This window comes from Bos mutus, chromosome 9 (genome assembly GCF_027580195.1).
Source record: "Bos mutus isolate GX-2022 chromosome 9, NWIPB_WYAK_1.1, whole genome shotgun sequence".
NCBI lineage: Eukaryota > Metazoa > Chordata > Mammalia > Artiodactyla > Bovidae > Bos > Bos mutus.
This window is the reverse complement of record NC_091625.1, coordinates 89598675-89611858: the sequence shown is the minus strand read 5'-3', so window position 1 is coordinate 89611858 and position 13184 is coordinate 89598675. Positions and strand designations below refer to the sequence as shown.

At 35.6% G+C, this 13184-nt stretch overlaps 1 protein-coding gene across 4 annotated transcripts in view; it reads left to right on the top strand.

The window, feature by feature from the left end:
- The window catches only part of RGS17 (regulator of G protein signaling 17), a 103723-nt gene extending 92256 nt beyond the window's left edge, over nt 1-11467 (top strand). For 2 of the 4 annotated variants that reach the window (XM_070376892.1, XM_070376891.1), the window contains exon 5: nt 4643-11467. In XM_070376892.1, the coding sequence (XP_070232993.1) occupies nt 4643-4831 (189 nt within the window). In that variant the 3' untranslated portion in view covers nt 4832-11467. The other 2 variants (XM_070376894.1, XM_070376893.1) reach the window with 2 other exon arrangements.
- The last annotated feature ends 1717 nt before the right edge of the window (nt 11468-13184 follow it).

Here is a 13184-nt window from a genome sequence, read left to right as displayed (position 1 = left end):
GACACCACTGAGCAACTTCACTTTCACTTTTCACTTTCATGCATTGGAGAAGGAAATGGCAACCCACTCCAGTGTTCTTGCCTGGAGAATCCCAGGGAAGGGGGAGCCTGGTGGGCTGCCGTCTGTGGGGTCGCACAGAGTCGGACACGACTGAAAGCGACTTAGCAGTACTATTATTATCTTACATTGGGCTTAAAGTTTGTTGTTGATAAAATGCTCTTATGGATACTATTACAGTATAAATCTCACAATAACCCTTTAGCCTCTAGGACAGATGGCACCATTTTATAGCAAAACCAGTTGATTCTCAAAGAAGTAAAGCAGGGACAGTAGAATTATATCTGGTAGAGAGCGAACATAAGCCCAAGATCTTCTGATTCCAAGTGCAGCTCTTCCAACTACAATATGCTCGTTGTTATTCCATTGTTTAGTATTCTATTCATGACACAACTCTGGACTTCTGTGAACCCAAACTTAGAACTTGAGACACAGTGAGAACTAGCAACCTTCATCACATGTCTGAACTGTCCTTCAGAAGCAAGATAAACTTTCCCATCATTATTCGCCACCAGGAGTATGCTTACTCCACCTTACTGTACCAATGATCTTTGCTTCAAGAAATGCATTCCAATAGTCAGTCTTATTTGCAATATAGAATTATTTTCCATAGAAGTAACCGACACAAAGTAATATGGCTAAAAATGCATGTGGTAAAAAGTGTACTAAAACAGATAGGAGAATCAGATAGCCTTCAAATTTACAAAATTTTACATGAGACCAAAGTTAGTTAAAATTATAGAGAACATCTCCAGGAGCAGAAGCTATAGTTGGTAAAAATTTAACATGGGCTTACAAAGGAAAAAAAATTAATCAATATTTTACTTAGAAAAAAAATAGTAAAGCAGCTTCAGTAAAACTAAAAATAAAATGAAAAAAATGGGGGAAAATTAAATCATGGTATGTAAAAAAAGAAAATGTTCAAGGAATTAAGTTAACTTAGGAGGGTCTTTATGAGGATAAAAGACTTTCTGTGGTAATTCATTTTCAGTATAATTCCACCAAAACAATGTCCAAAGAATCAAAATTTTCATTGCATTTCTATGACCAGAAGGGGAAGTCAGGCTCAAAACTTGGTGTGCTGCCTTTTGGCCATATCCACCTACTTCACGTGAATTAGCTCCATGCATAGTATATAATTCAGTTTGACCCAGGTTTTCCCCAGTCACACAAACAAGATTTCTGTTTTCATTCTGCCCATTTTACCCCCACACTCTTGTTGAACCTTTAGCTTTCATTTCATTTTCCTCCCAACTAGTTTGTGGAGTTGCTGCTGCTGCTGCTGCTGCTAAGTTGCTTCAGTCGTGTCCGACTCTGTGCGAACCCATAGATGGAAGTCCACCAGGCTCCCCTGTCCCTGGGATTCTCCAGGCAAGAACACTGGAGTGGGTTGCCATTTCCTTCTCCAATGCATGAACGTGAAAAGTGAAAGGGAAATCGCTTAGTCGTGTCCAACTCTTAGCGACCCCATGGACTGCAGCCTACCAGGCTCCTCCGTCCATGGGATTTTCCAGGCAAGAGTACTGGAATGGGGTGCCATTGCCTTCTCCGTGTGGAGTTGCTGGTGGATATTTTTGTGTTTGTAAGCCACGTGCTGTTCTTCCCTGTCTCCTCCCTGTGGCAATGGATGGTTCCATCAGTTTCACTTACCGCCTCTCAACACGCCCACTTTTCCAGCACCGCTAAGACTGCTGGGTCAGGGCTGCCGGGTCTATCAGTGCTGTCGTGTGCCCAGCCCCACGGGAGTAGATTGTCTTTTTACTCTATTATTACAGCACTGCTTTGCTCCCTTTCCCTGTGGCTCAGTCGTAAAGAATCTGTCTGCAATTCAGGAGATGCAGGAGACATGGGTTTGATCCCTAAGTTGGGAAGATCCCCTGGAGCAGGAAATGGCAACCCACTCCAGTATTCTTGCCTGAAAAATCCTACAGTCCAAAGGGTTGCGCAGAGTGGGGCTCGACTGAGCACACATTGTTTCCTTCACCCCGCTAAACGGGAGTCTGGGAAGACTGAGTAAGAAAAGAATTTGCATTACCTAGAATAGCTGTTGTCTTAGTGCTACTCAACTTTCTTTTCCCTTAAGTTATGTCTGTACAGGAAATCCCCTGGGGCCTTAGGCACTAAGGCATCTCACCCCAGATGAGATGGCACTACTCAGGGGTGAATCCTAGGGGGCCTAGGCTCAGGCCCATGCTGGGATCCACCCGCACTAATTTGTATTATAGATGTTCCACAATCGAAGCACAAAGAGGCCACAAGATGAAACCATAGATTGTCATACTCATGGGGTTTATCCTTGTTATTTGACCTCTCTACACGTCTTTTGACTAACAGACAACCTTTTCAAACAAACCACCAGATATTAAGGTAAATATTTTATTTTTTAAATGGAAATAGCAAATGTGTTTTTGTTACAGATTACTAAATGTTGAATGGTATTACTTTCTCTATGATATTTCACTACTGTTTTTAGTTTGAAAATAAAATTTAAATCATACAATGAAGACTCAACACATTTAATAATTCAAATTATTTTGCTTTCTGTCTTAAGATAACGAATATCATTCTAGCAACTGATAAACTGTTATCAGTTTATCATATGTTAAATATATATGTTAGGGAATGTATGTGTTAAATAGCATATATTCAATATGCTATTATTTACGAAATAAAGACCTCTTTTATCTCTTTATCACTAATCTAGTGTTCCTTTCTCCAATGAAACAAAAAGTACACAAGTTTGAAAGTAAAAGCACCATCTGCAAAAAAAATAGTAGAATATGTTTGTTAAGATTCACTTTATCATAATACCACATTTCAGAACAAGACCTATCAGTTTAAACTTCAGTATCAACATTTTCCTGTTGAGCGAGAGGCACAAATATTTTTTAATAAGAAGTTGAGCTTAAAATTCTGTGCTTTTTTACTTTGTACTTGATGATCCTTGTGGCAATAACACAGAGAATTAAACTTGACCCATTTCCAGAACATTTTTTTTCTTTAGAATCTAGAGAGAATAACACATAATTCAGCCAAGAAACGTTTAATTTTGTCTTTGTATAACTTAGTCTAGCAAAACCACAGAAATTTAGTCTGGATCACCACTTCCTGATGTATCTTCCCCCGCTAGCTGTCATCCTGGGGTGTTTCTATGAACTCAACTCCACATGGGCTATAAAGTTTAGGAATCTGGGAACACCAGAAAATATGAGTGGCTTCTCTCATTGGGACCATCTCAGATCCCAGGCTTATCCAAAGAATGGGTGGAAAATGAAGCCAGAACCAAAAAAGCTTTTGCAAGATGCTTGTGACAAAAGCTTAGCTATACATATGAAGGCTTTGTATAGAAGTACATCATGAAATGGGTAACTATGGATCACCATACCTTGGTCTTTGTTCAACAGTGAGAACGTCAGACACCAATCAGACTCAGAGGTGTTTTGCCTCTTGGAGGGTTTTTTTCTTTCGTTTCAGGAAAGAGCTTAGTTCTGTTCCCCATAGCATGCCTTTATTGCTATTTAATCCTCCCCATTCCTTTTCCAACTTACCCTACCAGTTCCAACAGGATTAGCATTCAGGGAGAAAAAAACAAAAACAAAAAACAGAATCACTTGCAGAATTTAATTTCTTAAAATTACTTTACACTTTTCAAATAACACTGTATGGCTACTTTAATGGGTGCTCTGAGTTCCTACTGATATTTCTTCTTTCAAAGACTGCATTTCAAGAAATTGTTCTTCTAATCTTTAGTACAGAGTGATTTGGACGTATTCCTAGGGAAGGACTATAGCGTGTTCTGTGTGAACAGGTCTATAGTTGTAACACCTGAAGAGTATGTGCTCTGGTTCTGCTCTGCTCAGCCCTTCCACATTCCTGGTGTCATCCTGACACAGTAGGACTTGTTGGGACGTGAAACTGTCAGGTATCAGTATGTAATTTACATGTTGTTTTGACAGAGAACTACTCTCCGCTAGATTTTTATCTTGTTCAATGAAGAGAGTCAGCCCAGCAGTCATGTAATAGGAGGAGGTAACTTTGTATTCTGGTTAGGGGCTTCCTAGGTGGCTCAGACCATAAAGAATCTGCCTGCAGTTCAGGAAACCCAGGAGAAGATCAGGAAGGTCCCCTGGAGAAGGGAATAGCAACCCACTCCAGTATTCTTGTCTGGAGAATTCTATGGACAGAGGAGCCTGGTGGACTACAGTCCATGGGGTCACAAAGAGTCAGGCACAACCGAGCGACTAACACACACACACACACACACACCTTTGTATTCTAGCTAGGGGACTCTCTAGCACTGCAACAATGAGAGAAATTGTCAAAAACTCCTGAATGAATGCATAGAAGGGGTACATCCAAGTAAGCCAAGATATCTGAACTCAAATTTTGGTTTACAGTTGGTTTTTGTTTAATTCAATTTTTGAAGGAAAAAAGTATGCAGGGTTATGAGAGCTTTGAAAACATAACCTCAAGATTTTTAGATTTACTCTTTAAGGTTTCTCTGAAATGTCATGAGCATATAGTTACTTGATTGAGATCTTTTGAAAAAATATTATGTAATAAATCTGCTCTTATTTCTTTTTAGGTCAGTCTCGATTCTCGAGTTAGAGAGGTGATCAATAGAAATCTGTTGGATCCTAATCCTCACATGTATGAAGATGCCCAACTCCAGATATATACCTTAATGCACAGAGATTCTTTCCCCAGGTTTTTGAACTCTCAAATTTATAAGTCATTTGTTGAAAGTACTGCCAGCTCTACTTCTGAATCTTAATTTTTATTAAAGAAAATCATTTTGGAGGGCTGCGATGAGAAATAAAAGTAGTTATGTAACACCTGAAACTGAGTTCCTGGAGAACTACAGTTTAGCAATCCTCAGGCTACTGTGAAAATACAACCATATGGTCTTTGGCTCCATTTTTATCAAGGTTTATCCGTGGTTACTTTGGAGAAAATACCACATAAAACAATGAATTGCCAAATTAAGTTTATTTCGTTGAACACGCATTCATTCTACTTGCAAGCAAACTGTATTTGTAGTCCTATGAACAGTCTCCTAGTGTGCCCAGAGACTGCATGTGCCAAGTAAACCCGCTTCATTTGCCATTTAGTTTTCACAACACTTAAATCCAAATGGCATAACTTATATCTGTATTTAAGGACTTTTGTGCAATATGGTCTTATAGAAATAATTGCCCCAAAGTTGGCTGTGGTTTGCATTTTTAAATATACTCTAAGACAGAAAAAGCCAATTTTAAAATTGTAACTCTGATAGTCAACATGCTATATACTGTGTTCAGTACACTAACTTTGAAGCCAATATTTCTGTACATGAAAAAAGAGCTATTTATCTCTGTTTGTTGGAAAATCCTCATGGGGAATTCCTCTGGTTGTTCACTGCCAAAACTGTGGCATTTTCATTACAGAAGAGTTTGCTATGTAAAAAATAATATATACATATATATATGAGGAAAAAAAAAAAGCACAAAACAATTTGAAGATATTCTATCTCAATGACGAATCAAAGAGTGATATTGTTTTTAGTTGTAATAGAAGAAAATGAATCTATGTATATATCAGATGTCCAATACTGTAATTAATTTATTAAAGACTGGGTCTCCAGTTCTAAAATGGTTGCATAAAGTATGTACTTTAGCAAGAAAAAAAAAGCTTGATAACTTAGTTTTGGAATATAAAGAAAAGATTTAATAAAGGAATGCCTATATGTAGCATCTTAAAACTTTGGATGAATAGCATCTGGACTGTGGCATATTTTCGTTGAAAGTGAAATCCAGTAAAAGCTAAGGTTTTTAACGAAGAAAAGTTTTATAGGGGTTCTTTAGAAGATAATTCTCTACTTCAGACCTTAACTGTTTTCACGTAGTATCTTAAAAATAACTTATTTAAAATATGTTAAAACCAAACTATTAATTCTCATCCCTAATTGAAAGGCAGAACAGTGCTCAAATGTTTTAGCTGCCATATTATTTTTTTATAAGTACCACTAAATCTTTTAAGACAAAAAATACTTGCCTGACCTTGGCATGTACTTTTGACATTCAAGGAAACAGTATCCTGTCGTGCACACACAGACAACAGTGTCATATTTATATCAAAGTGTTACATTTGAATATTAATATCCCCTGGAGGCTATTTTTTTAATCTTAAACTTAATAAGTATAATATTGAGTAACCTAAAATGAAAGTTTTAAAAATATTTATATCCACTAAGAATACTGGCCTTATATTAAGGATGATATTAAAATTATAAGTTTCCTTTGTCATTTTTAACTACCTCTCATTTTTTAATTTATTAAACTTTTTTAAGAAAAACAAGTTTGGGGTTTTCTTTTAAAATTTACTTTACTTGAAAGGTTGGCATCGTAATTTTCTTTTTCCATAAAGTTAAACATTTCAAGAATTTTTTTATGTGAATTTGATTTTCTAATTTGTATAGCATTCAGGAGATATGATTAAAAGGGCTATAATCTTCCCTATGCAAATATTTTAACTGTTGCAGTGTTTGACAAAATGGGATTAAAAAAAAAACGTTTGCAGAGTAGAAAACAAAGCGTTCTGTTTACACTGGCGTTGCTGACTATCCTACCGTATTCAGCACTTTTAAATACATTCTTTATGAAAATGTAGTTAAAATATAAGATAGAAAATATTTATAATAAACATTTCTTTTAACAAATGCCTGTTTTTGTCTGAAAGTGTTAGTGTTAAGACATGCTTTATCCATGTCAATTAAATATTTACTGTTTGAATAATAGTTTTCAGTAACATAGTGGGAAAAGAGAGCTATGAAGATGTTTACAAAAAGTCATATTTTTTTCCTAACGAGTGAAGAAAAACCTAAAAGAATCATCACTTCTATCGTGAAGTTTATTGTTCCTAAACTATTTTTTTCTTGATTAGAGTTGAGTTTGTTATGCTACAATGATGTATACACATATATGTTATAATATCACATTTGTTCCTGTGTTTGAGGCACAATGTATGGTATACATGACTAGAAAATATGTAATATACTAAGATACACCGCATGAATCAAATTTTTTAAGTGTAGACTTTATATTCTTGTTGTTACTATATATGATGGTGACCTGCTAGTCATAAGTTATCTTTATAAGATACTTTGGACTATTAGATGAATTGTCTGTTTGACAATACTTTTAATATTTTACCAAATGTAAAAGATAGGACCCTTATAAAGAGTCCTAATCTCTAACCCGGGGCATTTGTAGAATACAGATTTTGAAGCTGATATACCCTTTTGAAACCTGATTAGAAATGTGTTGAGAATGAGTCTAGGGTAGATTTACACATCAAATATCAATAACCACACTATGTGAGGACCTCTGTGCTAAATTCCTATTTTCAGGGGAGGGGAGAGCAACTCTTTTAATTTCAAAATGTTTTAAGTGTATCTAACAGTATGTCTATGTATCTGCAACTCTACCAATTTTTAAAGTATGGTGTAATTCTTTCTGTTTTAATTACAGAGCTATAATAAACAAACAAACAAACAAAAAAGCCCTCAACTGGTGTCTATGCTACCATTCCAAGAGCACAATATTTGTTTTGGTAGAGTTTGATTTTTTTCTAGAGAGTAAGTTCCTCCCTGAGGAAAAATTAGCACTTTAGAAGGTACACTTCATGTTTTACATTACCAAGATATCTTTGTATACTGTTAGAATCTGCTAATGTACACAGAAAGAGGTTAATGCTCTTTAAATAATGCCTAAGTTCAGATGTGTCTATAATGGAAAGAAAAGTAGAGGATATAGGTCATATATAAATATACATATATATTTATATAAATTGAGACATCTGTTCAGAGATGCATTTTGAACTTAGATCACATTAAAAATGAATGGATGATGCTTCTTTACTTTGAATAATTGTTATTACGTTACCCAAAGGTAATACAGATATCCCAACAGTGTTATAGGGCAGCTCTAAGCTCAGTAGGTGCACTGGCAAAAGAACAATAGCAAAACACAATTTTGATATCAACACTATGAAGTGCAAAAGTTAAGACCGTAATGTGGTCACTTTTTTTAATCTTAAAATATGTACATAAGATGACCAGTTGATATTTGGTCATATGCATGGGGTGTTTATTAGTATCCTTTCATGCTGCCTAGGTTGTTAGTGTGGAATGAAATGTGTATCATGTATTTACCTGAGAGTTCAGTTTTGCAAAAGGACTATAGAAATAGGTAAATAGTATTTATTTATTAGGGGCAAAAATACACTTTCACCCCATTAAGCTGATTTAAAATAATACCTGATTCTTATTTTTGAATGTATCCTTTTTTTTCTATACACTTTTAACTTATATTGAAGAAATATGTCATATTGTAGTTGTAACAAACTACATTTACAAAATGGCAATATACCAGATGCTTTGAGGAAGAAGTATGCAAGGAAGAAATTTAAAATACAGTCAGAAAATACAAAGTAAGCCACCTAAAAAGTCTATGGATAGGGCCCTATCAAACACAAGCTTTGAAAACTTTGCATTAGATGGCAAATTATTTTGAAAAGTGGGAAAGATATTTCTAGAATTGTTTTTTTACCTGTATTTATACTGACACTTTATGACCTTAGTTTTCAAAATATAACTTGCAAACACTTTGTATGCCCTTTTCAGTTTTTTTAATCTCTGACCAATATAAAATGTTTGTTCTTCTGAGAAAACAATCCATAAAAAGTTTAGTTATTACAACTGCAAATATTTACCAGTGAAACTGATATCGAAAACTTGTTTCAGATCTTCCTTGCAGCACTCTTAGTAGTATCCTTGGAACACACAACAATCCACAGAGGGATACATTTTCTTTCCAAATACCAGGCTTTAGTTATACATTTGTCTTCCAGTTATAGTTCTGTCTCATGTGACCTTGGGCAAATCATTTATCCTCTCTGAACCTGTTTCTTTCTCTTCAAATGAAGAATATAAAAATTTACAGGATTGTCATGAGAATGAATTAAACATAGAAAGAATGAAGTGTTACATATTATTATATCAAAGTTCTCTAGCTCAGTAATTCCCATTTCAAGAATGAATGCATTAAGTGCCTTCAACGCACTTGCCAAGATTTTTTTGAAACTGTACTTTAAAAATCTGATTGAATTATTCATTCAAAAAATACGATCAAGCTCATTTTAAGACAGAAGAATATATGAATATGTCTTTGCTTTGTTCAATAATGTGATTCAAAATCACTGTTCTCAGTTCAACATCATACTCAATCTACAAACAAGAAATGTTTCTTTCAATGACACACACACAGACATATTTAGATGTGTATATGCAGATGTGTGAGTGGGTGTATAATATTGTAGGTTTAAATCAAAGTTTAAGAGAAATCATTTGAAAATTTAAATTCCACAGGAAATAAACATTCCCAAGCATAGGAAGAATTTTTCAGTTAATCTGCCAAGTATATATGTAGGAGTTAGAGCTAAAACCCAAGGTAAAAAAGATAGCCAGTAGAAAACATTGACACTGCCATGGAATAGAAAGCATGCTTTTTACTATTAAGGTAGTATGATTTTTAAAATAAGTTTATCACGAAAGTAAGAGAATAAAAGGTAGTTGTGTGTTCATAAAATTTTTTATTAAACTTTTAATTTTAGAATAGTTTTAGATTTACAGAAAAATTGAAAAGATAGTACAGATAGGATCCATACATGTCACAGCCATGAAACATTTGTCACAATAAATGAACCGATACATGGATGTTCAGTCACAAAGTCCCGTCCAACTCTTTGCAACCCCAGAGACTGTAACCCACCACTCCTCTGTCCATGGGATTTTTTTCAGGCAAGACTATTGGAGTAGGTTGCCATTTCCTTCTCCAGTGAACCAATATCAATGCATTATTAAGTCCATACTTTATTCAGATTCCTTTGCTGTTGTTCGGTTGCTCAGTCATGTCTGACTCTCTGAGACACCATGGACTGCAGCATGCCAGGCTTCCCTGCCCTTCTTTGCTTTTCATAATTTTTTTTTTTTCCTGTTCCAGGATTCTGTTCAAGATATGGTATTACATTTAGTCATCATGTTACCCTCTTAGCTATGATGTTTTCTCAAATTTCTCTTGTTTTTGATAACCCTGGCAGTATTGAGGAGTTACAGGCCTAGTATTTTGTAAGATGTCCCTCAACTGGAATTTTTCTGATCGTTTTCCCATGAATAGACAGGTGTTATTAGATTTTGGAGGAAAGACCACAGAAGTGCCATTCATATCACACCATATCAAAGGTACATACCATCATCAACATGACTTATTGTTGATGTTGAACGTCATCGTCTGACTGAGGTAGTGTCTGTTAGATTTTTCCACTGTAAAGTGATACGTAAACGTAAAGTGATACGTTTTTTTAAGAGGGTATTTTGGAGGTAGATTTACTGGACATTTACACTGACATAATACTCAGAGCAGATTCCTCAGCGCTGCTATTAGTTTCCACTAAATGACTGCTAACAAACATTATGAAGAAAATATAATGAACTGGAAATTGATATAGGAAAGTAAAACTCCAAAATAGTGTTAACTTGAATATTCACTTAATGGGGGTGAAAGTGAATTTCTTCTCTTGAATTACATGTATAATTACCTTAATCCTCTACGTCTCTTGGGTAGTGAAGATTTTAGTCTTACTGTCTTAAAAGGTAGTCTCAATTGATGGTCATTTTGGTGAGTACTTTTCTATATTGCCTTTCACTGAACAATGAACACTGAATACTGGAATAATGTAAGACTTGATTTTTTCCGTCTTGCTTTAACCTATTTGTCATAAATACAATGTTTCTTGTATATGATTTTAAGATGTTTGCTAAATATTAAAAATAATTTCAATGTGTTCGATTCTTGTAAAATTTATCATATTGAACATGTGTAAATTTTTGCTATGTTCATTGTACTTAATAATCTATATCCATATTTTGGAGTTGATCAATATTTATTAATGGACCATAAAGAAGTTTTGAATGCATGAATATAACTTGAGATACCATGCTTGGTTATTTTGAAATGCCAAAATAACTGTAGGTACTTATAAATTGAATAGATAATCCAGATTATTTTTCCTCTAAATTAAGTTGTTTTGGGTTTTTATTCCTCCTTCCTTGAATCTATTTTATTATTTTTACCTATGTACAATAAGACTTCCTGAAAATGCTAGAATTTTCAACATATAATAGAAGTTGAGCATGACAATAATGTAAGAAAATTCAGAAATCTCAAACGGTATAGATCTTTGACTTTTCAAAGTAAATCAAACTACAGCTGTTTTCATTTGACTACACTGTGGACACCCATGGATATTACTGTAAAACACACATGCATTACACACTGACTTTTTTTAAATGTTTTGAATTAATAAAGAATTCACCCATGTATCCTTAGACAAGTCACTGTTTCCTCATTGGTGTCACATTACAGGAGTAAAGGTACACTTATTTATATTACTTAAATTGCTTACACATCTGAGGGAAAATAATTTCTGGCTGGATTCTTTACATTATTTTACAAGGTTATTGCTTATTACATTTTTGCACCTTTGCACCTTTTATAAGTAATGAAGTATGTTCATGAAATGACTTGTTTTGAAAATTCAGCTGAGAGTTTGGAGTCAAGTAGCTCCCCCCAATTCTGTGCTTAAAACAATATTCAAAGTTGAGTTTAGACTTGAGAAATACCTGTTCCTAAAAGAGATGTAGATAACCTCATCAGTCCTGTTCTATACTCGGATTTGAATTTAAGATTCGATTTCAATCACTACTTTAAAGCAAGACAATTTTGTAAAAGTAGTGTGGCTTTAATTCACATACAAAATGAAAGAAGATTTGAGTTAGTGGAAGCTTCTAAGTAGCCAAACATATTTCTGTTTTATATTGTTTGGAGAGTGATCTCATTCCTCTACTTCACTTTGCATTTGTATGTAGAGTACAGAAATGAATACAGCAGAGGCAATGCAAGCGCATTTTATAAGAATTTTATACTTAACAATTTTGATTAGATGACTTAAGTAAGGATGACTGAACCTTGCAGAGGACTCCTGTATTTTTATATTTAAAAAATAAATAAATGAGAAACTTTTTCAGTATGTCAGGTCTCTGTACAGTAAGTAAGCCCTGCTCAAACTAGTTAGGTGGTGAGAGTTCCCCAATTGAGAGTTCAGCTGTAGCGTCCCCAGGCCTCTCTGGGTTGTATTATACTCTCCTATATATTCTTCTTGGAGAAGGAAATGGCAATCCACTCCAGCACTCTTGCCTGGAAAATCCCATGGACGGAGGAGCCTGATAGGCTACAGTCCATGGGGTCGCAAAGAGTCGGACACGACTGAGCGACTTCACTTCACTTCATACATTCTTCTAGTGGTCTATGAAGAGGTCTTTAAAAATTCAAAAGCATTACACGAATAAACTTCAGTATTCTGGGCACTAATCCACCATGTCAAATTGGCGGGCGGGGCCCCCGGAGGCGGGGCTGTCAAGGCTTTGCTTGGCAGTGGTTAGCAGCAAACAGGAAACGAATGGCTCAACGTCTTTAAAAAGTAGCCGACTAACAAGGGATAAGTGAGACTAGGCAGGAGAATCGGTGTGGAAGCAAGTCGTTTAAAGGCTATGTAAATTAAGTGGCAGATAAAGGGCAGGAAAGTAGATTTTGCTAAATCACTCGGTAACTGGTCTTCGAATCCACTTGTCACGTCCCATTAATACGAGCCTTCAGATCAGATCAGATCAGATCAGTCGCTCAGTCGTGTCCGACTCTTTGCGACCCCATGAGTCGAGCCTTAACCACCGTCGAAAGGAGAAACAGGAGAACGAGAAATGGAAGAGGAGTAAACACACATACACACACTGATGGCCATTCTACAATTCGCCTTTGGGAACGTCAGTCCAGACTGACATCTGTACTGTGATCTCAGCTCCTGTAGCTGACACTGGACGGCCCTCCAGCACGGTACTTGAAAGCTTCACTGAGTACCTGAGAAGCAATCTTGACGTCAGAAAGCGTAATAACAATCTATGCCTTTCCCCTTCCGGCCCAATACTCCGCCCCGGCTCGTTACAGGAGGCGTTTCTGACCTACCCTTTAGAGGAG